The sequence below is a fragment of the Acinonyx jubatus genome, chromosome C1 (genome assembly GCF_027475565.1).
Source record: "Acinonyx jubatus isolate Ajub_Pintada_27869175 chromosome C1, VMU_Ajub_asm_v1.0, whole genome shotgun sequence".
In the NCBI taxonomy this organism is placed as follows: Eukaryota; Metazoa; Chordata; class Mammalia; order Carnivora; family Felidae; genus Acinonyx; species Acinonyx jubatus.
The window spans coordinates 94843360-94871067 of record NC_069381.1 but is presented as its reverse complement, the minus strand read 5'-3'; the positions used below and the strand labels follow the sequence as shown (position 1 = coordinate 94871067).

The window sequence follows — 27708 nt, the reverse complement described above, 5'->3', positions numbered from 1 at the left end:
GGCTCAGGTTGTGATCTCACAGTTTGTGGGTTTGAGCCCCGCATCGGGCTCTGTGCTGACAGCTCAGAGCCTGGAGCCTGCTTCAGATTCTGTGTCTCCCTCTCTCTCTGCCGCCTTCCCGCTCTCACTCTGTCTCTCTCTCTCAAAAATAAATAAACATTAAAAAATTTTTTTAAAAAGCATTTCAGTTTCGCCTTAAACTTAAATTTTAGCTTAAGTTTCATCACTTTTTCCTTTCTGTTTTCCTTGACATGTTTTAAAGGAGATACGGAGAGTAAGTTGCTTACTTAACATCATTTAAAATAGTTTGTTTCACCTTGGAACATCAAATCACAATGTAACATGTAGAAGTCAAAACCTTCCATAATACTTAAAATGTATAGTTGCTTAGTGAGAGATTCTAAAGCCAAGTGTATTTATTTACTGAGATTGACAGTGTCTCATGGTGCTTATTTAGCCAAGCTTTCACCTCTGTTAATACTATTTTTTGGTGGCAGTTTAGTACCTTAGCTTATTTTCACATGTAGCTCCTTAATAGCCAGCCAATATAAAGATTCTATACTTCAACTGTAAAACTTTAGCCTTGGGCTTCTCACCTGGTGGCAGATTGAACCAATATTAAGCACTAGGCACATATTTCACCCTAGGCTGGGTCTTGTTTGTTTGTTTTTTTCTCTCCACCCCACCTCCTCTAGGCTAGGTCTTGTGAGTGACAGAGAACACTTGATCCTGATCCCTGCCTTTGGGGAGTTCATAATCCAACTGAGACAATAACATAAACTTCTGAAACAGTAAATAGTTGAAGTCCTAATTTAATTAAGTATATAATTTCATTGCACAGAAAAAACAGGTAACCTAGTGGCCTTACAGAGAGGTGAATTGGGTGACTTGGAACAGGAGTGGGAAGGCTTCTTTTTTCACTACGTATCTTTTTATACCTTTTGAATTTTGAAGGTATGCCTGTTTTGTTTAAGTACTTTTAAGAAAACCTAAGTGCTATATTGTAGTAGTTATTTTCTTTTTATAAATTCAGAGAAACCAAAAGGGACTTTGGACATTATTTAGATTGTAAGAGCCAGTAGTTTTAGAGGCTTTGAACTCTATGTGCCTGGATTTTCAAATCAGGTTTTGACTATGATGGCTTGAAGAAATTTTTGGCATAAGTATTATCCAGAAGTAGTCCAGGTGTGTGTTCAATGTGTGTTGAGCTGAGATGAACCAGAGGTTCACATGTTGCAATTTGGAGCTGTCACAGAGCTTGAGAGCCACTTGTATTTTGCATCAAAAGTAAGTGATGTCAGTTGTGCTAATTGCACATGACACTTTCTTCTGGGAAAACAGTTCCTTCTTTGTCCTTACCCAGAGATAACTAGCACATTTTCTCTGAATTCGTGTTATAATAGGCCTATGAACTGTACCCCTCTCTATTTTTAATGATAGCTAATTGGGGCCATCCTTCCTGAAATAACTCTGAAAGACAAATTGCCTATTGAGAGCCTGTGGTGGAATTTTTCCTAAATGGGTTATTTTGTTTTGATTGGCTCCTAAGTGGTATATCCCCTAAGAATTATCATCAGTTTTTAAACTGCCATAATTCTGTAACTTCTGTATTTGGGCCACACCCTCAACGCTAATATGTTTTGACCTATGAGTGGTTTAGTGGGCTTTTTTAATGCTTTGGTTCAGAGATATATACTGATGCTTGTTAGAGCATAAGTGTATTTTTAAGGGAGGAAATCTTAGTTGCCTACTCTTGATTTATTTACTTGAGTTTTTTTTTTTTAACATGAAAGTGTAAATTTGCATATTTTCAGTTTCACACTAACGTACGTCATTTTGACATTCCTACTTTAATATTGTGGGCTTTACAGTATTAACTTCTAATTCACAGAATCAACGATGTGGCAGTTATTTTGACCTTTGTAATTCTGACTATACAGAATGTATATGAAAATTTATATGGAATTTATATGGAAATATTTCATGAATACTCTTCCAGTATTTAATTATTTTATCTTTTTTTATGTTTATTTTTTGACAGAGAGAGAGCGCAAGCCAGAGAGGGGCAGAGAAAGAGGGAGAGAGAATCCAAGGAAGGCTCCGCACTGTCAGTGCATAGCCCGATGCAGGGTTCAGTTTCATGAACTGTGAGACCATGACCTGAGCCAAAATCAGGAGTCGGACATTTAACTGACTGAGTCACCCAGGCGCCCCTTTAATTATTTCATCTTACATAAGCTATAAATTCAAATTATTTCCAAACGAGCCGTGGTCTGATATTTTCATGAAGTGACTTAGAAAGTCAATGAAAAATTTTTATACAAATTCAAGCTGAGCCTGAAGTCTCTCCTAGCAGCCATTTCTGAAACCAGCCCCTGAGATAGACTTAGTGAGTACTCTGAAACACTAGGATGTCAAAAGGTTTGATTCCTTCTTGCATACATACCATAATTTGAATTTGGATTCCCTGGGGTCAGAGCTTGACCTTTTAATTGTATCATCCTGCAACTTTGAGTGTAGTACTACGATATAAGTAACTGCAGAATTTTCCATGGTGTTTATGGAAATAGAATATGTCAACATATAACCAGTAGTATATTCTGAATACATACACTGTATATTTGTTTTAAAAAGTAGACTGTCTTCTAGGGAACTAATTATAGAATGAACAGAAGAAGGTCAGAATTTACTGTGCTAATAGAAGAAAAACATGATTTGTATGACTTCTGATTTGTAGTTTAGTTCCACACACATAGAGTGCATGTAATGGGGAGAAACGGGCTGGATTTGAAACTTGGTTTTCAGTAGCTTTGTGACTGCAGTGTTCAAACAGCAGATCATTTCCTTGTGTCCCCTTCCCTACTGATGCATTGCAGTGATCCTTTCTGTTTGCAGTCATCTACCTTTTCCAGGCAGACGAGGTACAGTGTCAGGTAAACAAAGGTGTCATTCCCACAAGTCCATATCCATGAAGTAGAGACATAAGTATTCTTATACATAAATGAAATTCAATGAATGTCATTCAGTGTAATTAGAAATACTGTTAGTCTACTTAAGAATTGTGTTACAGCTTTTAAAACATTGGTTTGGATAAGACTTTCTTATAATTAACATTTAAAAGTTTGGTAAAAGGACTTACAGATTATACCTATTTGTAGCAAGTAAGGAGAGGCCATTTGATATTCATATTTGAAAACTGATAAATACAACAAATCTTTTTCTTCCTGATCCTTATGATACTTCAAACTTTATTTGGTTCCTTCTCTCATGTTCAAGAAAAGCTGATATTTTGGTATTCATCTGTTTAGCAGAGGAAATTTAATCAGATATTCTTTTGTTTTTAATCTGATTTTCTCAGAATAACACTCTATTTTCTATCTTCTTGAGTTGTTAGACCCAAGATATTTTGACCATTATTTGACTTAATCTCCCACAAGCTTTTTTCCCCACAGTATTGTTACCATGAAACAGTAATATAGGCACGGAGCCAAGTTAACTCTGAAAGAAAGACTCAATTCAGTACCTGAGACATGTAGGTAAAACTGGGAACAGTTTTTTTTGTTTTAAAGTTAGATTTCCTAATTGCAAAATTACTTAAACTTGGAAAAAATATTGGTCATTTTCATTTTTTTCTTTTTTAAAAATATGACACAAACTGCATTTATGATAATGTATAAATAATACTCTAAAATCATCTCATCATGTCAGAGTGCCTGTCCAAAAAATGAAAACGGAGCAAACTTATTAAATACGTTGATCATATCCTAGATATGACAACAAGCCTACAAACATCCATTACCAAGGTGTTTTCAGCCAGTTCTGCCTTATAAGAAGAAGACCGAGGAGAGACCAGAGCCCTTTTATATTTTAGCAAAATTCTGTCCAACATTTATAGATGTAGAAGGCACACAGTGATGTTTTTTAGCATCTTTATTTCTAATACACTTTGACTATGAAATAATTATAGAAAGCAATATTCTTACCATCGTCTTTTGTTGTTTTCTGTTTATTTTGGAGAACTTGTCATTTAGTGTCATTAATGCCTTCTATAGATGTGCAGGAGTTGGTTCCTTTCTTCTATGCTACTAAATTTCTGGTTCTCTCCCAGGTCCTATCAGCAGTATCCTGGTGAATAAATATGGCAGTCGTCCAATCATGATTGCTGGTGGCTGTTTGTCAGGCTGTGGTTTGATTGCAGCTTCTTTCTGTAATACCGTTCAGGAACTTTACTTGTGTGTTGGAGTCATTGGAGGTGAGTTGCTGTTGGTTCATTTTCAAGCATTAGTTTATTACTGGCTATTTGCTTTTCACTTACATTCATCTTTCAGATCTTTTGAGTGAAATTCCTTCCTTATGGAAATTACTTGATTATCATTTTGAAGAGCTATATAAATACTTTTAAGGGTACTAGAAAATCAAACTTTTAAAGAAATTGCTATCATACAGTATGTGTTCATTGTTGAATGAATGAATCAAAGAGATGATAGCATCTCTTGTCCTAAGAATAGTCAATGGTGGTAGATAAAATGTGTCAGGCAACTTCTTGCAAGGTTGATCATTGGTTATTACTCTTTCTCATTACCTCTTCCTCACACAGGGAATAGCCTTCTATTGGAGCAGGAGAGCATAAAACATAAAGCTGGAATTATCTGACAGAATGTCCAGATACATTTCTGAGGGATAAAAGATCCACTTAATAACTCCCTTCTTCCTTTTTTGATAGCCAGATTAAAATAATGAACTGCTGATGAGTATAATAAAGATTACGTTTTATAAGTTCACAATCCAGAGGATGTGACTGTTAACATTTTAATGTACGTCTTTCCATACTTTTTTCTGTGTACAAACATATAACCTTTTAATACAAAAAGTGGTAAGATTATGTTTTGTAACCTTTTTTATTCACTTACCAAGATACCATGAACATCTTTCATGTCATTAAATATTCTGATAACAATATTCCATTGAATAGATATATACTAAAATTTTTTTTTATTAAGCTGTATGCCAAGATCTCACGACCCTGAGATCAAGAGTCATATGCTCTACTAACTGAGCCAAACAGGCTCCCTAATATATACCATAATTTTATTTGACCAGTCTCTTAGTTAATTGTTCAATATTTAGGGTTTAATTTTTGTTTTTTGGGTTTTTTTTTGCATTTTCTTACTGTTAGTAAACAGTATTACATTAATAGTCCTTTATGAACATGAATATTTTCTTAGGATAACTTTGTAAAAGTGGAACTGCTATGTTTTTGAAAAATACATATAAGCTAAATTGCCCTCCAGAAAGATCATGCTCACTAAGAGCTCTACCATCATGTGAGAGGGGATACAGCCTTGGCAAAAATAGGATACTATCTTTTTTAAAAATCATTTCATCGGGTGAATGGTGTCTTCTCCTCGTTTTAATTTAAATCTCTTTGATTATTGGGAAAGTAAATATTTTTAATTTGTGGCTGTGTATTTGGGGTTTTTTTGTCTTTGTACAAAATTCTTATTAATGGCTTTTGTGTACTTGTTTAAGAATAATGTGTAGTAACTTTACATGTTAAATTATTGTCCCTTTGCATAAGACACAGTTATTTTTGCAAATTTTTTTTTACATTTGTGAAAATACACATAGCATAAAATTACTTTCCTAACCATCTTTTAAGTGTTCAGTTTAGTGGTATTAACTATATTCACATTGTTTTACAACCATTTCTACCATCCATTTTCAGAACTGTTTTCATCTTGCAGAACTGAAACTCTGACCCCATTAAACAATAACTTCCCAGTCCCCATCCCTCCAAATATCTGTTGCCAATTTTTTTCTGTTGACTTTTCTTTGGAAGAAAAATTTGGGGTGGGGAGCAGTGCCTGGGTGGCTTAGTCAGTTGAGAGTCCAACTTCAGCTTAGGTCATGATCTCATGGTTCATGAGTTCAAGCTCTGCATCAGGCTCTGCGCTGACAGTTCAGAGCTTGGAGCCTGCTTTGGATACTGTGTCTCCCTCCCTATGTGCCCCTCCCCCAGTCACACTCTGTCTCTCTCAAAAATAAACATTAAAAAACCAGAAAGAGGGGTGGCGCCTAGGTGGCTCAGTTGTTAAGCATGCGACTTTGCTTAGGTCATGATCTCGTGGTCCATGAGTTCAAGCCCCATGTTGGGCTCTGTGCTGACAGCTCAGAGCCTGGAGCCTGCTTCGGATTCTGTGTCTCCGTCTCTCTCTGATCCTCCCTGACTCACGGTCTGTCTCTCTCTCAAAAATAAGTAAACGTTTAAAATTTTTAAGTTTTTTTTTTTATTTTTATAAGATTTATGTATTTAGTGAGGGGAAGAGGGAGAGCGTGCACGTGAGCCTGTATGCACCGGCAAATGGGGAGCAGGGGAGAGAGAAAATCCTAAGCAGGCTCCCCACTGCCAGGGTGGAGCCTAATATGCACAGGGCTTGAACTCACAAACACGTGAGGTCATGACCTGAGCCAAAATCAAGAGTCAGATGCCTAACCAACTGAGCCACCCCAGGCACCCCTATTTGCCTATTTTTAAACATCTGGTCCCCTACCCTCCCCCTGCCATGTTTTACATTTAAAACTTCTGAATAGAAGAAAACATTTTACATAAAATGAGAAGAAATATAAAAGTCTGTTTGCTCCCACATGGTTACTCAGCTTATTCTCTTTTATTCATTCCTCAAATATTTATTAACAACCATGTGTGTATCAGGCACTGTTCTAGATATTGTTGGGAATAGAACAACAAAATTGGGCTAAATCATACTCTTTAATGGGAGGGGGCAGACAATACTACTTACAAATATATGAATAAATAGGGAAAATATCAGCTAGTAATAATGCTATACAAAGCCTCAAAACAGAGTGTTCTGACAGAGAAAGACTAGGTGGTCTATGAAGGTAGGGTGCTCTGGAGACATGTCCTTAACCAAGAAATCTGAGTAAACAGGGAACTAGCTTTGTGAAAATCTAGGGGAACCTAAGCCCCAGGTCAACAGTGTACTTCTTGGCACAGGTGAGAATGGTCTGGTATGAGATGAGGAAGGGAGTTAACGTAAGGGAAGGTTATGGTTGGGAAGCCACTATCAGGCTTGAAACAGTGGAGTGATCTGCTCTGGTGTATTGGTTTAATGCTCTGTGAATGGCTTAAACATAAATGGTAGGGAACAAGCAGGGACCAGGGAAAGCATCTAGAAGTTATTTGAATATTCACTTTTACTAGCACTGTTTATTGAACAATTCTTTCTACAGGAATTAAAAACTTCACTTTTACATTAAGTGTATGTATATATAATGTTTACATTAAAATATATGTTATATATATACATAATATTTATTTATATATATATATATATATATATATATATATATATATATATAATATTGTTTTTTACATTAAATGTTCATGGACTCTGTCCACTTTCACGGATCAGTGTTTATGCCTGAGTCAGAGCCACACTGTTGTAATGACTGTAGCTTCTGGAAGTCCATTTAAATATCTGTTACTGTTTGTCCCACTCCTCCTGTACCACAGAAGGACTTCCTGACTGACTCCCATGCATTCTCTTAAGTATGTTTTAGAGTCATTTTACCCTATTCCAAAATGAAATGCACTGACATTTTCATTGGAATCACATTAAATTAATACATTCATTTGGGGAGTATTGACGTCTTGATGATGTTGTGTTTTATTGTCCAAAAACTGTGTGTGCACTTGTGTGTGTGTTTTCATTCTCTGACCCTTTAGGAAAGTTACACAGTTGCAGTGATTAAAATTGCACATTTTTTACTTTTGGTGCTATTGTAAAGTCATTTTTTAAAATGTTTCTTTATTTTTGAGAGGGATTGAGAACACGGGCAGGTGAGGTGCAGAGAGAGAGGGAGCAGCCTCTGTACTGACAACAGGAACCTGATGTGGGGCTTCAACTCATGAACTATGAGATCATGACCTGAGCTCAAGTTGGACGTTTGTCCACCTGAGGCACCCAGGTGCCCCTTTGGTGCTATTATAAAAGGAATAATTTTGTGTTGCACTTTCTGTTGTAAAACTTGTCTCTAGTTGATAATTATCCACTTAATGATTTTTCTGTCATTACAATGATTCCTCAGGTGGTTTTGCGAGATTAGACAAATAGTTATTCACCTTCAAATACTATAAACAATAATAAAAATAACTAACATTTATTGAGTGCAGACTGCAATGCCAGGCACTGTTTTAACCAACAGCACTGTGCACCTGTTTTACGTATTAGGAGACACTCACATGTCCGACATTACCAGCAAGTCGCGATGCTGAGATTTGAACCCACATACGTCTGCTTTTAGATACCACACTTTAAACCATTATACAGTATATCCTGTAATGGTGAGGATTTTTGTCTCATTTGCATTACTTATAACTCTTATTTTAATTTCTTTGTTTTGTTAAGTAATTCCAAATACGTTGCTGGCATTTATTATAGTATGTGATTCTTTTTAACCCTCCTCCCCAGGTCTTGGGCTTGCCTTCAACTTGAATCCGGCTCTGACCATGATTGGCAAGTATTTCTACAAGAGGCGACCATTGGCAAATGGACTGGCCATGGCAGGCAGCCCTGTGTTTCTCTCTACTCTGGCCCCCCTCAATCAGGCTTTCTTCGGTATCTTTGGCTGGAGAGGAAGCTTCCTAATTCTTGGGGGCCTCCTACTAAATTGCTGTGTAGCTGGTGCCCTGATGCGACCGATAGGGCCCCCGCCAACCAACGCAGGGAAAGATAGGTCTAAAGAATCCCTTCAGGATGCTGGAAAATCTGAAGGAAAAAAGGGAGTAGGTGATGCAAATACAGACCTTATTGGAGGAAACCCCAAACAAGAGAAACGATCAGTCTTCCAAACAATTAATAAATTCCTGGACTTATCTCTGTTCACACACAGAGGCTTTTTGCTATACCTCTCCGGAAATGTGCTCATGTTTTTTGGACTATTTACTCCTTTGGTCTTTCTCAGTAATTATGGCAAGAGTAAACATTACTCTAGTGAGAAGGCTGCCTTCCTTCTTTCCATTCTGGCTTTCGTCGATATGGTAGCCAGACCTTCTATGGGACTTGTAGCCAACACAAAGTGGATAAGACCTCGAGTTCAGTACTTTTTTGCTGCTTCTATTATTGCAAATGGAGTGTGTCATCTGCTAGCACCTTTATCCTCCAGCTACATTGGGTTCTGTGTCTATGCGGGATTCTTTGGATTTGCATTTGGGTGGCTCAGCTCCGTATTATTCGAAACACTGATGGACCTTGTTGGACCCCAGAGGTTCTCCAGCGCTGTGGGATTGGTGACCATTGTGGAATGCTGTCCTGTCCTCTTGGGGCCGCCACTTTTAGGTATAGTATGCCTTACTACCTCTTTGGTCCTCTTAACATAAAACAGGCATAGAAAATCGGGAAGGTGATAAAAAGCAGAGATTAGTGAGCCTCTGGGTGGCAGAGAGCATTTTTCATCTCTGTAGCCTCAGTGCTGACACAATGCTTGGCACAGCATAATTGCTCAGATCCTTACAGAATCAAATTGCATTGAACCATCAAGTTGAAAGGGGAGTCCAATATTTTTACAAATGGCATTCCTTTTTGAAGTGTTTTATCTTCATAAAACTTAGGTGCTTATTGTAGGAAACATGTAAAATACAACACCTCTGATAATAGCTACCATGTGAGCTCCTGGTTTACCAAGGACTGTCCTAAACATTTTCTGTATCCTCTTACAGCTCATAAGCCTATGAAATAGGACTGTCATAGTTCCTACTTCATAAGAAATAGAAGTTTTGAAAGGTTAAATAGTTTGCCTTACATCACATGGCTAGTAAGTGAGTATATAATTTGGGAACTGTTTCTTAAAGTTATCTTTTCATTTAATAGCTCACTAGATAACAAATTAGTGAAGATGTGTACTTTTTAGAAGTATGATTTGGGGAATAAGGATACATAAAGAAGACCTATAGCTCTCCTTCTGATACTGCTCTCTTCCTCCCCATATCCAGTGATTCTAGTCAGCCCACTTTTTCTGTCACAACACCACCCCATCCACAGTTCCTGTCCCCTATCTGGGTTGCTCCAGCAGCCTCCAGACTGGTCTACCCATATCCACTCTAGCCAGCCTACAATCTGTTTTCTACTCTGCAGGCAAATACAAACTCGATATTCCAGCTGATGAGATCTTTCCAGTTGCTTCCCATTGTTCTTGGGGTGGAGAGCAAATTCCCTTGTGGCCTACAAGGCGCCCCCCAGCCTGGCTTCCAATCTCTCCAGCCTCATTTCCTGTCACTCACCTTTTGTTCTCTCTGCTCCAACAGCCCCGCCCTTCCTCCTTCCCCTCTCACACCCCAGCTTCCTACCACCTGCCTTTGCACTTGCTGTGCTCTGGCCTCATCCTTCTCCCATCCCCTCCTCCTAGATGGGTCCCATCCTCCTCTAGGTCCCTGCTTCATTTACACTGTAAGAGAAGCTTTCCTGACCCTGCTTGCTGCTCCCAACCCCCTATTTTCTGCTTTCAAACACTCCTTGTCACGGCTTGTATAATTATTTGATTAACATTTCTCTTCTCCACTGAACTGTGGATGTTCTCTCCTCTGCTCTCCCTTATCCTCAGGGCCAGCAGCCCGGTGCCGAGTGTATGCGTCAGCCCGATAAATATTGCTGAATGAACGATGTCCTGAGTTAGAAAAGCATATGGAATCATATTTGAATTGGTTGTATTAAGTCCTCTTGGGTGTTTATTCCTTAACTAACCAATTGGGTGAGATGCTAATAAATTTTACTATAACAAGGATTTCATGGCCAAAACATTTTTGGAAACCCCAAGTTTGATAGATTACCAGAGGACCTTGCAAAGCCTATTTAATATGCACATGGTGAATCTTTATCAGAAAAGAATATGTTATGCCATTCCCTAAGTTTGACTTTGGGAACACTCAGGAGGTTACAGGTGCAGCTTCAGTGTCAGACTTCCTGGATTAAAAGCCATGTTATTTCACTTATGAGCTCTGTGACCTTGGGCGAGTTACTTAAGGTCTCTGTACTTCAGTTTGTACATCATACAGCGGGAATGATGACAGAATCTGCCTGTTGTGAGGATTAAGCACTTCGAATGGTGGAAAGGTGTTGCTGTTAATTGTATAGCACAGGCCAAGTGTTCACAGGGACCGCTCTTTGGGAAATGCCGATGTCAGCGAAAGAGCATTGGCCAGGAGACTGCAGTTAGCTCTGTGGCCTGGGGCAAGACTCCTAAACCTCTTTTGAGCAACAAATTTTTCCACTGTGAATCCAGAGAATTGATTCTAGATGATCTGTAGGTCTTTCCTGGCTCAAATTTGGAAAGATTTCGTTATTTTCAAGTTGCTAAAAATAACAAAATATGCAAGGCCATCTAAAACCCAAGTGTGACATAAAAGATGAGATAATTTTTAGCAGTTCTTTTTTTAGACTAATTTGTCATTTATGGGCTCTTTGAGGATTGGTTGACATCTTTCTGAGTAGATCCTTCAGCTTCATTTGGGAAAGGTATACTTGTTCACTTTTGCCCACATAACTGTGTTTTGGATATCTTCAGGTCGTCTGAATGACATCTATGGAGACTACAAATACACATACTGGGCATGTGGTGTGATCCTAATTATCGCAGGCATCTATCTCTTCATTGGCATGGGCATCAATTATCGGCTTGTGGCGAAAGAACAGAAAGCAGAGAAGCAGCAGAAAAAGGAAAATAAAGAGGAGGAGACCAGTGTAGATGCTGCTGAGAAGCCAAAAGAATACACAGCAGAATCTGAAGAGCAGAAAGACACAGAAGGAAGTCCCAAAGAGGAGGAGAGTCCAGTCTAAACGTGTGGGGCCCAAGGGTCAATGGAGCAGCTTGTGACCCAAGATACCTGAAAATGTTCTACTGGCCTGTAATCCAGCAGTGGTGCTCAATGCAAATAGTGGACATTTGTGTGGGAAATCATACCAGGTGTTCAGTGATGGAATTTTTGTTTCACTCCTTACCAGTAGCCTGAATTTAAAATGCCATACCTTTGGGAAGGGAGTGGTTAGCAAAGAATGACAGAAGGAAGTAGTATGAGGGTTTTTTTGTTTGTTTGTTTGTTTGTTTAAATCTTAGCTTTTACCAGTGTCCAGAAGATTATAATATGTGCCTTAAGTTTTAGTCTTTAGAACTCTTTAGGGAGCCTTAACTTTTTAAGCCATTCTGCTGAATTCATCTAAGTGTTACGTTGTAAGGAAGAGTAACAACTAACTTGTTTGAGACCAATCTAAAATTTAAAATTAACCTTTGTTTCATTGTTACTTGTAATATAGTGTCATACATCATCACTGGAAGATTTATAAGTAGAAATATTCGTTGCAAGTTGGGATTTTATAAAATCCTGACTAAAGTATTTTCCTAGCATCAATAGTTGCCTGGCATAGTGCCTGCTAGCTATATATTTAAGAAATTTAAGGCATAAAGCTTTGGAAACATCTTGGCCATTCTAGACACATTGTACTCATCAGCACCTCTCTGGAATCTTTTCTTGGGATGCTAATATTATTAGTGTTTGAGAATTGATTTCATTACATTACTGTTTTCCCTTTTCAAAGATGCATTTTGAGTAGTTATAGGCCATTGCCCCCTTTGAGGTCACTTAGTATTTTTCAGTGTAAAAGTTAATTTTAAAATATGCAAAACTATGTATTTGTGCCTCCTTATTAGTAAATACAACACATCTAATTAAATGCAGACAGATATTTCAAACAGCAGCTGAATTCAGCTTCAGTTTTACCAAAACCTCAGTTAAACTGTGAGACTTGGAATCTTTTTTTGTTAATGATTTTCCTGGAATCCCCCCATTGATTCATAGTGGTTCCATTTATATCTGTGTCAGTCTTAGAGCTGCGTGTGAGATATTCAATCTTTGTATATTTGGGTTTTTTTCTTTAATGTTTGCTAATTAAAGAAAGCCAGAGCAATTTGGCCCCAGGCAAACAAATAAGGATAAGATTGGAGGAAAGTTGCTCCTTTTCTTTTTCTCAGGCCTGACAGAAAATTATGTTTTGCTTACAATTGTTGGATACATTCTTACTTTCCACACAAACCTAAAGATATTGTGACCCTTTTTACTTACTTGAGAAGTAGAGAAATGGGTTTAATATAAGGATAGGGAGGATGGACCAGAATGAAAACTGTAAATATTTTTTAACCTAATATCTTCTAAAAGGCGCAAGAAGATAATGATAGACACTCGATAAATTATATTCCGTGAATTTAAAAATATCATTGTAATTGACACAGTGAAAGAAAGTATAGGTACAAAACCTTTTGTGTAAGAGGCTGGCTTTTCCAAATAAACTTTTTTTTTCTTTTTTTTAAGAAATGTTTCTCCCTCCAAATGTTTATTTTCTTGAGAAAGTATTAGTGTGTCTTTATTTTCAGTATCAAGATCCATTTTGGCCCTTGCTAATATTAAATCATTTAGCTTATGTGCTGTGGGAATTGTGTATATTGCTAATTTTATTTATATTTTTCTTCTTTCATCTTTTCTTTAAGGCAAAGAAGAGGGGAATTTTAAAATCACCTCTCTGAAAGCATCCAAAGCAGTTAGACTTAAGGACACAATGAAAACTCCCTTTCAGTGCCTGAGTGTCATGGCAGATGGAGGAGGCATTTTAGGGGAGAAGCCTGCTGTGATTGTTGGCAGGCTCGGCTCCAGTTGGGACTCTGGTATTTTCCATGGCCCCGAGTCCATAACCTCTATGTGCTTCTTTCCCCTTCCATAAAAACGAGGATCACTGTCAGTGAGGTAATATAAGTAAAGGAAATGGGAAGGGGAGGTAGGGTGGAGGAGGAGGAGTGCAGGATTATTTTCCCCAGTAGGGGAGGAAAACTTTTCCCTTCTTCCTTCCTAGGTTCTTTGGCTGGCCTAATAATTATATTGACCTAAGACAGATTAATAGGAGAAAAATTTAATTTCATACATGTGGGAACTTCACATAGACTTGACAGTATCATAAATAATTAGGCAACCAAGGCTTACAAGCCATCTTGAGCTAAAGAGAAGGGGGATAGGGGTCTTCAGCTTCAAAAGGAATAAAAACAATTTATAGAAAGATGGGAAGAATAAATGTTTGGTAAACTATGCCATGTGGAGAACTCATATGTTAAAAAAAAAAAAAAAGTTAACTTTGGTAATAGTTCTCTTCCTTGGTACAGACTCCCTGTCTAAATTCTTGCAGGCAGTACCAAGGGAGGTAAAAAGTTCTCCTTGAGTCTGTTAGGCATTGGTGGCCTTCAGCTCAAATAATCCACATGCTAAAGTGGCCCATTTGGGGCAGCCCTATCCTGGACCCCATCACTCCCATCACAGTTGAGCTACATCCGTACCTAAGAGCCTGCTTAGTCTTTGTTCAATAGCTGAATCTTTTTAGTGAGGTGAGGGGTTTGTGGTGCAGACTGACCACTACTCATTAGCAAAAAGGGTTGAAAACCGCCTCCAAGCTGGAATTAAACTTTTTATTGCCAGTCCAACCCTAACTTTCTCCCCCTAAAGAGGGAGGATTTCAGCTATTTATTCAACATCAATTTTGGTAACAGCCAACATTAAAACCTGATACAGGCCTACTCTGTGCCATCTTCCTTGCTAACAGTCCCCGTGAATTTTCTCTGTGTTGTAGGTTATGTTCAATACTGGGAAGCAGCCGAGCTTTCTGATTCTGTCTGTTGTCCTTTATTCCGTGTGAGGACTAAGTTTTATTCCAATTCACATGGTTTCAGTGGCTGCTTTGGGAAAATAGATGTATGCAAAAAGTACCTGCCTGTATTTGCTTTTTCTCTGTGCCACACCCTCTGTAAGTCACAGGACATATACAGCTCTTAGGTAGTCATAGTGCTTGGCTCTGTTCAAGAGTATATTCTGAAACAGGCTCCCAGGCCAAAGCTGGGAAATTACTTAAGAAGCTGATAGGTTGGACAGTTGCAGATTATCATGGTGACAAGACCATATTCTCATGCTCTACACAAGTTTGTTGAGAATTTAAATTATCTGAACTAGTCATGATAAGTGAATAATTTCTATAAAAAGTATTCAGGAAAACATGATGGTAAAACAAATTATGGGAAATTCAGAGGTGTTTTATCCCTGATTTAATCACACTGATGACTAGTCCTGAATTCTTGGGTTATCTGAATTAGTTTACGTGTGTATTATAGATACGTATGTCAATATTAATCCTGTATTTTTAAAAAGGAAAAAGTTTTGTCAAAAACCACTTAATATTTTTGTATGAGCCAGTGTTTTACTGTGTTGAATTTCAGACTGATAAATTGGGTATTGGTTTGTGTGAAAAACCTAAATGTCTGGGTTTTACCTTCCCTAGCAAATGGTTCATAGTATAATAAACTCAATAATCAGGTAGCCATGTGCCCCTCCACCATTTTGCTTGGAAAGATGAGGAAAGGTGAACAGCAGATTTCCACCTTTGCAACATGACTTGTTTTAATAATCAGATCAGGCATTTGCCTGGAAGACATGAAGAAAGAGGTTAATGACAGACTTGTGTCAATATGAAAATTCTTTCAGTTCTTGACAGGAAGCGACAGCCCAAGCTTGCCTGGCTTCCCAGATGTGAGCAATGAAGCCAGGTTGCTTCAGAGTTCAGAAGCATCTAAGGGGATTTCAGGTACATCATTTCTGAAATGTGTTCTGGCTTTAGCGTTTTAGATTCTGTCTCCCCTTTTCCCCCATTCAGTCTGGGCCATAGTGACTAAAGCTTTCAAATGAGAGTAGTTGGAAAAAGTAACATGTGTATGTGTAGATTATTTTTCTCCTCAACTGAACAGCATTGATCTACTGCATTTTGCTGAGTTTTACCCTGACTTGCCTAGAGGAGACTGGGATAGCTAGCAACGGAATTGTAGTCTGCTGGTTGCTTAACAGTATAGGCCACCTGGGTTCAAATTGAGGCTGTGTGACTTCACACAAATTACTTAGCCTCCATAAGGGTCAGGTTTTCTTTTCTGTAAAGGGGTTAAGAATAATTGGTAGCGCACCCCCCCCCCCCCCCGGCAGAGTTGTCCGGAAGGTTAGTTGATATTTGACAGCTGGTGTTAAGTAAGAGCTTAATAAGTGTAAATACCTATTTAAAAAAAAGTATTGGGGAAAAAATTGAGCTCTTCTAATTCCCAAAATGGATCCTTACTTGGAGAGGATAGTTTGGAAGAGACTCTTAAAGATAAGAATATTAGCTAAATTATCAGATTCTCCTTTCTGATTAGATCCCCCTTTTATTCTTGTAAATGTAATGGTCTTTCTTTCGTAAATGAATGGGTGAAATGAACAATTTACAAGGTTGGTACATACATGTCTAGCTCTGTGAGCAAAAGGGTTGTAAATCTCAAAGCCCTTGCACTCCTGATATTCTGACAATACACTGTCTCCAAGGAAGAGATGCCTGACTAGCAGCACATAAAGCTTTCCTCTCGATATTTGTGATGATTCTAAAAGAAGAAATATAACTAAGCCATAACTAGTCGTGATTAAAATTGTCTGTCCCTACCAATGTTCTTAAATGCAAATTGAAAAATTGGTGAGGTTTTAGTTTTTACCTACTATATACATAACATGATTTAAGTTATAAATTATCAGTTGGTGGCTGAATAAATTGGTGTAACATATTGACAGAGTATATGAGACATATTTCATGATGTGTGTCAAGTGCCATGAGTTCACATCACATTCCAGATAATGGAATTTATGTAAGAAAAATATGTCTGTCTTTGAAATTGTCAATTTCTTTGGAAAGTCCTAAGGTGTGTATCAGTAACTAAATGGATGGTTACGATGTCCTTGTGGTATAAACATGGCACAATGTTAAACAAGCAGAACACAAACTACTATGATACATGTCTGTCTATGTATATATATATATATACAAACACACACACACATACATACATATATATACATACATACATATATACATACATCTATATACACTGCATACATATATATACATACATATATATGTATGTATATATATACACACACACATATATATGCATAATGCCTATAACACACTCACATTGGGGGAAAGAACATACACAAATAGGCTAATCACTTTGTGACCATAATTAGAGATGACTTTTTCTATATTTTTTCCATATCCTAAATTTTCTTAATGTGATGATAACTTTTATACTAAAAGAAAATATTTAATGTAGGAGATACTACTGGTTTACAGAGGGGAAAAAAAAATAGTACATTTGATCTAGAAGTGTTCTGACACATGACTCCTAAGAAAATGAAGCTGATGATTATTACAAGCAGGTTATTTTTTCCTGTTTCTTCGATAGTTGCATCTGGTGAAAGGGAGGGGAGTAAGACCTGGACCTCAAGAGCACAGTGCTCTCAAGGCATGATCTTGCTGCTGCTGGACCAGAGCTGTGGAGCATAGAGTCCACGGGCTGCCTGTGCCAGCCTCCAGTGCTGTCTTCCTGGAGACAGTGCTCTTGGGGACAGCATTCCTGTAGTTCCCCCCCCCTGATCATCATTTAGCTGCAAGTGAATGCTAGAGCATTCGGCACTTACCCACATCACAATGTTGCAGTCTTAAGCGTTATCTTACCGAAATCAGCATCGAAAAAAAATTCATTGGTGTCACACAAAGGAGAATTTGCTTGTCTGCACAGCTATCATTTATTTACCAGCGAGTATTTATTGGACTCTTACTATGTCACAGGCACTGTTCTAGGCTTTGAGAATCCAACCATGAACAAAACACGATAGGTCTTCCCATGCGTTTACATTCTAGTGGCAGAAGAAGGACCGTGAACAGTAAGTTCTAAGGAAAGTAGCAGTATTTTTTTTTAAGCCATCTTGTGCCTATTTGCTGGATAGAGGAGATAATAACAGTGAGCAAAATTTGATTCCTGGCACTCACAGCTTCTAGTGTAGTGGGAAGGACTGTGTAGTCAGTGTTGTAGGGCAGAACATGGGGAATTCTTTAACCCAACCTCAAGAGGGCCCTCAAAAGGACAAAAAGTATATTTCTTTGCAAGTTAACTTCTCTGAACCTCTTTGGTAAAATAAACATAGTAAAATTGTGAGGATTAAGTGTGGAAGTACTTGGCGTGCTGCTGGGTATATAGTAGCATTACATTGAGCTCATAGTGTTAAAAATTAAGTGGCAAGTGGCAAGTCACCAACCAGAACAAGAAGGAATAAACAGCTGCTAACATATGTATGGCTCATCAGAGTTTTCAAAGGCCTTTCAAGTATATTCTATCATCTGAGTCACACAAAATCCTGGGGAGGTGGGTGTAATGGAAAATACCCTTTAGTTGGGTCTTCATCCCAGCAGGGCATCTCCCCTGCTGTCAGAAGAGTGCAAAGCAAGACTGCAGACAGCTCAGTGGCTAGAGCTGAAGGTACCTAATGGAAGAGGCCGAATCCTGGGTAATCTTGGAACAGTGACCAAACCAATCACTTGGGTCCTACACCAAAAGGAGTAAAATGGTCCTGTCCCCAATGTATTCACAATATAATTTAGAGTCCTTTTCCTTGGCTTTGGAATTCATAATGTGATTTCTTCACTAGTGGATTTCCTTTCCTAATATGCTTTACTAATTCCAGAATTAAAAGTTTGCACTTCCTGAGCTTACCCTGGCCGGGTCCCAAGAGGAAGTGGCCAGCAGCCATTAAGAAGCCAGGAGGAGAACTGGGCTGGGATTACAAATCACCTGGTGTGCTAACAATCTGTACATCAATAATTATCAAGAGAAGGCTTCTAATGGTTCTTGTCGTTGTGATTCATCTTTCTTTCCTTTCTCACTGCTTTATTTTTTATCCCTTTTAAGACCAAAAAAATAGGCCTGGGTGCTTTTATGTCAGGCCCTGTTTATTTATATACTCTTCTCAAAAGGGGAGCTTTACTTTTGATTAACAACCCTTCTTTTAAATTCCAGGTACCATCTTGTTTCTCAAATGCTGAGAATGAGCAAGATCAGGCCTGCAGTAGGGGGTCAAGTGAGCTAGGCACTTGGAGAGGGTTCCTAAACTTCTGCCTGTGCCCTAGCCCCTCCCTCCCCTTCCCCATTCCTACCCCCACATGCTTCCTCAGCTGCCCAAATGGGTAGACTGAACAGCTTTCCCGTTTCTCCTTTCATCCCCTCCTCTTTCTCCCCTGCCATAGGCTTGTCTTTTAACAGCCTCCCTACCTCTGTTCTCACCACCCCCCATCTAACCTCAACACTGATGCCAAAATGATTTTTTGGCAGTCTCTCAGCCGCTTTTATAACTTCACATAAAAGCAATAAAGATAAAAATAATAAAACTCATCTAATCATGTCACTCCTCTGCCTAATATTCTGTAGTTTGAGGTTAAAGTCCAATCTCAGTTTGACCCCTGCCCAGAGCCCTTCTCTGTCAGCTATCAGCACCTGTGGACTGCTTCAGTCTTATCTCCTGCCAGTCCTCAGCCGCACCCTGCTCTTGAGCCAGCTGAATTTCTTAGTAATGCTGGCTCTAGTTCCACACCTCCCTGCCTTCCTACATGCTGACTTGTGCCTGGAAACCCCTCCCTCCTCTCTCTGCACCAACTCCTATTCATCCTTTGCAATTTGGTTCATGTCTTTTAAAGGAGGCCATGCTGATTCCCCTATTTGTTTTCAATTGCCCTTAGGTCTACAGCACCGAGAATGATTCTGTGTCAAGTCCCAGGTCTCTGGGCACAAATTCCAGGTAGGCCACTTACTAATTCTGAGTCCTTAAGCAAGTTACTTAACCTCTAGGCCACACTTTATACATCCATAAATATGCACTAATAGACAAAGGGCTGAAAGAACTTACCTTATAGGGTTGCCATGAGGATTAAATATGGCAATGTCTGTAAGACCCTTAGCATAGCACCTGACAGAATAAATGCTCAGTAAGAATTTTTGCCACCTCTGTTCTAGATCTTCTACTGCCAAAGAAGAATTTTCAAAATGGTAAAATAACTCTCATATAGTTATAAAATGCACATGTTTATATAACTCATTAAGGAGGGAACCAGTAAGGTCTTACAACTGTTTCAACTGAGAATTGGATTTATGGAGATTTATTCTCTACTGGACAAAATGCATTTGCATTGCCATGAACCAGGAACAATTTGCGTCATACATCAGACAGGGAGCACCTGCACCACTGTCAGCCCTCCACAGGTTAGCTTCCATCTCTGCAGAGCTGAAATGTAGCCCAGCAGAAGACAGATGCAGACGTCCCTATAGAACCAGGTGGCCTGGAACCCTAGACAACACCCAGCATCCCATCAAGAGAACACCCAGGAATCCTTTGCCCATTTGTAAAACCTCACAATTTTTCCTACCACAATAGCTGCACTATTTTTGCCTTTCTAAACACCCAAACCCCACCAGCTATGAGTTGCTTAAGATGAGAGGGAGCAACATGCAAACTCCTTGATCCCTTTTGATCTTAGGGGCCGGAGAAGCTTCTGCAGGAGATGACATTTGAGCTGGGTAGAGGACAGTGGGTATGACATTTGAGCTGGGTAGAGATGCAGGAGATGACATTTGAGCTGGGTAGAGATATGTAGCCTTAAAGGCTACATATCTCCTGGAGAACAGTGTCCACTGTGTGGGGCCATGGCAGAAATGACTGGCAAGCAGGTGTTAAACATAGACCATATGCCAGGCCCTGGGCTAGGCTAGAAAGACAGATGAATGAAGCCTGATCTCTGTTTTCAAGAAGCACTCCATTGCAGGCAATAAAAGGAGATCAAGGCTTACAACACAGTATGAGGAGGGCCCTAAAACCCACAAGCCGAACTTTAGAAACTCAAGTAAATTGCTGGGCCCAGGTTTGATGAAGGACCAAAGACAGGAGATTGCTGGGAGCCTCTGGGCAGCCTCCGAGAAATCAATGAAAAAATATCTGTTCTACGCTCATTGTCAGACCTGCTCTTGCTCTTCATCAGACTTTTCTGGCCAGATGGGTGGCAATGTAGAAGTAGGGTGAGTTCCCTCAAATCTCTGGGAATGGAAGTCCTCACTATGGGCAGGGGCAACCCGGAAGCATTTCCAAAGTCTTACTTCGGGAACTAGTGCACAAAGCCATTGCATAGAAAATAGTCCTTGCCAGCTGAAAGGCAGTATGTTGAAAGGGGGCTAATCAACAAGGAAACTCAGGACAATGTGTTCTCTTCTGGAATTTAAGGTCTGTGAGGCAGGGAGTATCTGAATTTGCTTATTATCTGATAGGACTCATTTGTTGAATATATAAAAAGAAAGAATGAATGAATGGGGACTCCAGAGGATTTGTCCAGGGAAAGGAAACTGGATGACTGGCTGCCCTGCTCTGCCCTCAGAGGTAGTCAGCTAAAGACCGGCAGCATTGACATACTCGAAGCACCAACCAACTCCTTTGATTTACTTTTCTCCTCGCTTGACTTCCTCTATATGTTTAGTTACCTGATAGGAGATGATAAACTCAGCACGTCGGCAGGAACATTCAATCTGAGTGCCTGCCATACTCTCCCTGTGAATTCTGGTATATACCGTCCGTCAGGCTCCGGGCTCCATTCAACCCTGGGATACCGACAAGACCAAAGCACTGTAAGTTCACCAAGGCGGTGCCACCCACGTTACCCTCCTGACCCACAGGCCTGGTGGCACCTCCACCGTACCATCTGCCTCTTTTGATGTTGCACCCATCACTGAAGTGTTTCTCCGAACACTGCTGATCTGTTAACCACGGGAAGTGGCTGGGCGGGCTTACAGGCATGGGCTGGGCTCACTGCCATGGCGGGTCCTGAGAAGGCAGCACAAGTGGGGCCAGTTCCTGGGGACTGTCCCAGAGGTTGGGGCTGACTCAGATGGGTTGTGTGGGGCAGGGAGGCTGCTGAGAGAGCCAAACTGTGTGGGCACCACGTTGATCACGTCAGGCACCTGGCACACCTCAAAGCATTTCCACTGAAGCAAGGGGGTGTGGTGGCCCCGGACTCAGAGACACCTGGGTTCAGAGCCTGGCTCTACTACCCTCAGGCCATGGGTATTTTGAGCAGAAAGTGACTAATACAGGGGGTTGGGTGCTCATGGGATGGTTGGAGTGGCTGGATGGGGGAGGAGAGGAGGGGAGGCTGAGGCTTGAGAGGATCTGCTCCCCTGGCCTGAGCAGCAAAGGCAGGTGGGCGTCCAGAGCTTGCCTCGGGCACTCGGTGTTAGGGGACACGCCGACATGGCCATGATCCGGGGAGCAGGCAGGGCCTCCCCCACCAGGGGTGACCGCACCCTGGACACCAGTGCAGGAAAGGATGCGCGTCTGCACGAGCCTGCCTGTCAGAAGGGAGCGGCCAAGGCACAGGAAGGCGGCCTCTGGCTCCTTCCACCTTCAAGTCCCACGTGAGGGTCTCAGCGCTGGCTCACGATAGGCACCCACCACTCTGGAAGGAGGCAGTCTGGGAAATGGAGCTTTATTTAGCTTTCTACCTGCAAAGGACAGGAAACAGGTGGGACCGGGTCCCTCAGCCCCATGAGGGTCAAGCACCTTTAAGCCTGGAGAGCGCTCACCATTCCAGGTACACAGCACTTGCTGGCTGGAGGCGGCTCTGGTGAGGCTCCTGTGGTGACGGCTACATGGCTGCTGGGTGGCTGCCAGGTGGCAGCTCAGGGCTAGGCCCCAGGAGATACACCCGCAAACAAGACAGGGCCTGACCCTGAAGATGCGATGGCCCTCCAGGGGCAGCAGAGACTGGAATCATCAAAGAAAGTGATTGGTGTAACCGTGTGTGTGAAAAGCCTGGGGTCACAGGGAGCTGAGAGCACAGGGGGCCCACCTGGGCCAGTCTGGGGGTGGGAAGCGGAATGGTAAAAGCCAGCTTTCCAGTAGTAGCAGAGTCTAATGCAAAGCTTAAAGGGAAAACTACAAATTAACCAAATCCAAATTAAGTAGGAGGGAACAAAGGGCGTGTGTGTGTGTGTGAGAGAGAGACACAATGCTATTTCAGTCTTAAGGGAGCATATGTATATCTACAAACCCCTGGAAGATGTGGGGTGCTTGGCATTTTCCACCAGTGGACAGTTCAGTCTGACCAGTGCACAGGGTGATGAGTGAGGGCAGTGGGTAAGAAACAAAATTGGAGAGGAAAGCAGGGAACTGGAGACCTCAAGGGGCTTCCACATCATTTTGAAGAATTTGAGTTTATCCTGTGGGCAATGGGGAGCCATAGCAGGCATTTAAGCAGGGAGAGAATCACCATTCTGGTTTCTGAAATATCACTTCAGTGCAGTTTGTGCTGCAGGCTGGAGAGTGCAGGACTGTGGGCAAAGATCTCAACGATGATATTGCAGCTGTCTGGGCTGAAGATCATGGCTGCCGAGAGGAGGACTAGGGAAAAGACAAGGCAGGTTGTTGGGAGTTTAGGGAGGCGGAGCAACCGGGAGGGGGTGGGAGTGGGAGCAGAGAGAAACCTGGGGTGGCTGCCAGGTTTCAACACCAGCTACACCCAGAAGGGTGGGCCCCCACCGACTCCTGGCACTTGATCCTGGGGTGGTGCCCACCTACAGGCTCCCTGCCTCTGAAAGCTGAGTTCACAGAAAGCCTCTTCCCTCCTGTGAACCTTATGGCCTACATGCAATTCAATGCCACCAACATTTATTAAGCAGCTATTATGTGCCAGGAAGCAGGGAGGCTTCTCCCTGTCTCACCTAAGGGGGTTTAAACTGGATGACTAAGAGACTCGGGAGTAGGGATGGGAGGTTGAATGTGGGCAGGAGAAGCTGTGGATACATAGCCCACATTCAGGCCTTCCCTCTTCTCCTTGTGTAGGAGGTGTCTTGACCCATGACCTCTCACCCCCTATGATAGAAGGATACAAGGGGAATCAGCAGAGCCTTAGACAAAGCCCTTGGGTCCCAACCTCTACTGGAACAGGCAGCCACCCCTGGTCTCTTTCTCCTCACAGGGTTCTGCGTTCCATCTGCCATGAGGCCCAGATGGAAGGAGAGATCCATCTGCACATTCACGGATAGGACTTGCTGTCTGCCATTCAATAGATTCACTCCTTGGAACCAAGGCATTTTCCCAGAGGCTGTTAACAGGAAGATATTAGCCCATTATTGCCTGGGTAATATATTAACTCCTTACCAATGCAGTAGCACAGTAGTGCAGGCAAATTACAGGATTGCTTTTGTCTGAGCCCAGAAGGGAGGCCTGCTTTTTAGAAAGGTGAGAGGCCTGGAGCCACCCTCTGGGGGTCCGGGCACTGGAAAACCATGATAGGAACAGCGTTTACTATTGATGGAATGAATGAACACACTACGTTTCTAATTTCTCAATCTCCATAATTCTGTAAGGTGATTATTGTTCCCATTTTGCAGATGATGAAACTAAGTTTCAGTTAGGTTCTGAAATTTGCTCATTTAGGGTCACATGGCTAACTAGGTCGGTGAACTAGAATTTTAACCAACCCAAACCTGATGCCAATGCCTTTTTCTAAATGACTACATGGTAATTAAGCCTTGCTCCCTGGACCCCCTGTGCGCTGCTAGGTCCTGCTGCTCCCTAGAGTAGTCATATCCCAGAAGGAGGTTATTCTCTCAAATCTTTCTCATGGTTGTTTGGCTTGGCCTGGGAATGGAAGCTCCTGGAAGAGACGAAGTATACAGAACCAAGGAAGGGAAGGTCTGCTGGGAAGAAGCCTGAACCAGGACAGCAGGGATTGAAGATGGGAGCCCTGGGAGGCTCTGTCCTTATTCACCCCTCCCCCGCAGAGGGTCTCCTAGGCCCTGCAACATCCTGCTTTTGTCCCCAACCTGTCTCAGGACCCTAGGAACAGTCCTTCTCCTACTCTGGTGCTGAGAAACCTCAGGACTTCCTCATCCTGCTCTGGGACACTGTCCAGGGCCTCAGCCTACTAGCCTGGGGCTCCCACCCTGGGTTTAATTCCAGCAACCCTAATGCTCTCCAATCCCCGGCTGAGACGCCAGGCCAGGGTACAGCCTGCAGAGCTTATTCATGTGCGGTAGCTGCCCAGTGACCAAGGGGATGGGGGGGGGGGGGGGGCGGGGGGAGACAGAGAAGCCTCTAAGGCCCCTGGTAGCTGTCTCCCAGGCAGGGGAGGAAAAAGTATTTTTCCTCTCCACTTCTGAGTTCGTGACTGAGACCCCTGTAATAAAAGGCAGTTTAGCCAGAGAAAAACAAGTTTATTCACATGTATACCTCATGTGTATATTTGGGACAAGAGAAAAACAAGTTAACCCTCGCAGGTGGCCTAAACCAGAAGCTTAAATACCATCTTCAGCTAAAGACAAAAGAACAAAAAGGTGAGGGGGGGGAGGTCTGTATGGGAGATTAGCAGGGAAAGCAGGGTAAACAAGGATAAAGCTTGTTAGGCAGATTTAAATCACTGCTCCCTCCATTGGTTAAGCTTCTCTGGAGACTTAAGAGTTATCTTCTCTTCCCAGTGCGGAGACGGAAACAGACTTAGAGATTTCCTCTAAATTTCCCGTTCAAAAGAGTAAGTTCCACGGTTTCTGGAGTTTCTCCGGTGTCTGTTCTTCGTCAAAATAATCAGCTCAAAATAATCCATAGGACAAGAGGCATATTTTGGGGTGGCATATTCTGCTACCCTTACACACTCCCCCCCCCCCCCCCCCCCCCCGCTCGGCCTCCCCCCCAACCACCCCTTCCAAACCCGGGCTCCCTGCCATGGCTCCAGGCAGCTTTCGAGAGAAAACAATGTTCTGGTCAGAGTGAGAACCAGTGGCTTCTTAGGTCACAAGACCTCTGATGGACTGTGCCCCTGGACACATCTTGGTCACACCAGGTCCCGGAGCAGCAGGACTGGGTGGGCTTCGGTGCCTGGCAGTCGGGGGACATCATAGCCTTTGATGGGTGATTAGAAGGCTTGGGTAGTTGCAAGCCCACCGAGAAGCTCTCAATGTACATCCCGCTGGGCCGGGCTGAGGAGGGCGCCCTCCACCTCCAACCAGCCCGGGTGCTGAACGCAAAGGCTGATCTCTCCCGCGGTCAGACCCGGGACTCCGGCGGGGAGGGAGCGCCGAGCCTACCACTTGGGCTAGTTCTTGCTTCAGGTTCCCCTCCTTGTTACAGCCCTCGGCAGGCAGGAACCGCTCCCCCCCCTACGCCCCCTCCCACTCGCCACTACATCCCCGGGGAAACCTCCACACCCACACCCCCTACCTACGGCACACACCCCAATAAACAAACATTCCCCTCCCCCACTAGGCAGCCGCGACACATGCGCACGAATTCCTCAGGCCTCAAGACAGGCTGTGCGTCCAGTTGCCAGGGGGACTTCACACTGACCTTCTTCGAGGGTGACCACACGAAGAACCCGGAGAGGGGGGCGGTCGGGGAGCGGACAGGACCTCCTCTCCCTACTCGCCCCCAACCCCCCAGAAGGCTCCCTCCCCGGCTTTCCTCCAGTCCAGAACCCCAAGCTGGATGTGGCAGCGCGGGGCGCCCTCGTGTGGGCAGGCGCGGTGCTGCAGCTCCTTCGTGGCCTCCCCCTCCTGCGCCGCGCCCGCCCACCCAAGCAGAGTCCTGTGCGGGGGGGGGGGGGGGGGGGTGGCCTTTCTCACTGCCCCCGTGGGCCTGCGCCCAAGCGACCGTCTGTCCGTCTCTTACCTTTTAATATTTACTCCCTCTATTTTCTAATTCGATATTCATGCATACGAAAAGACAATTTAACAAAACGGTAGTTATAAAACATAATATAGTTAATATCCACGAGCCTGCCCCCTGACAAGAGAGCTGAATCATCACTTTGTAAGTTACATCTTCCTTTGTGTTCCTCTTCACCATCCCTAATTTCATGTTTTCTCTTGCTTTTTGTTTCACTTATGTTTATTGTGGTAAAATATATGTAAACTAAAATGTACAGTTCTGTAGTATTAAATACATTAAGAATGCTGTACAACTACCAGCACCATCCATCTCCATAACTCTTTTCGTCTTATCAAACTGAAACTCTATGCCCATTAAATAATACCCACTCTCTGCTCCCTTAGCCTGGCAACCACCATTCTGTTTTCTGTCTCTATGACTTCCACTAATCTAAGTATCTTATATAAATGGAAGTATGTAGTTTTTGTCTTTGTGACTGTCCATATATCACTTAGCATAAGGTGCTTAAAATTCATCCATGTTGGAGCACCTGGGTAGCTCAGTTGGTTAAGCGTTCGACTTTGGCTCAGGTCATGATCTCACCGTCCATGGGCCGAAGCCCCTTGTCGGGCTCTGTGCTGACAGCTCAGAGCCTGGAGCCTGCTTCAGATTCTGTGCCTCCCTCACTCTCTGCCCCTCCCCTGCTCTCTCTCCCTCTCTCAAAAATAAATACACAGTTAAAAAAAAAAAATTATCCATGTTGTAGCATGTGTCAATTTCCTTCCTTTTTAAGGCTGAAAAATATTACATTGTGTATACATGGCGTTATACATTTTACTTACCATTCATCCATTCATGGATACTTGGGTTGCTTCCATGATTTAGTTATTGTGAATAATACTTCTATAAATACATGTGTACAAATCTTTCTTTGAGACCATGCTTTCAATTCTTCTGGGTGCATACTAAGAAGCAGAATTGCTGGGTCACATGGTAATTCTATTTTTAACTTTTTGAGGAATCACCATATTGTTTTCCATAGTGGTTGCACCATTTTGCATACCCACCAACAGTGCACAAGG

The 27708-nt window shown here is 42.0% G+C and overlaps 1 protein-coding gene and 1 long non-coding RNA gene across 5 annotated transcripts in view; both read left to right on the top strand.

Annotated features, from left to right (window-relative positions):
- SLC16A1 (solute carrier family 16 member 1) overlaps positions 1-16686 on the top strand; it is a 61559-nt gene extending 44873 nt beyond the window's left edge. For 3 of the 4 annotated variants that reach the window (XM_053214626.1, XM_053214627.1, XM_027058322.2), the window contains exons 3-5: positions 4109-4252; positions 8493-9359; positions 11581-16686. In XM_053214626.1, coding sequence (XP_053070601.1) covers positions 4109-4252; positions 8493-9359; positions 11581-11852 — 1283 coding nt within the window. In that variant the 3' untranslated portion in view covers positions 11853-16686. The remainder of the gene's footprint in view (positions 1-4108; positions 4253-8492; positions 9360-11580) is intronic. The other variant, XR_008295138.1, reaches the window with a different exon arrangement.
- An 885-nt stretch (positions 16687-17571) lies between these two features.
- On the top strand, positions 17572-25036 carry LOC128313955 (uncharacterized). The gene is made up of 4 exons (XR_008295139.1): positions 17572-17836; positions 19683-19741; positions 21465-21612; positions 23961-25036. It is a non-coding gene; the product is annotated as an uncharacterized LOC128313955 (long non-coding RNA).
- The last annotated feature ends 2672 nt before the right edge of the window (positions 25037-27708 follow it).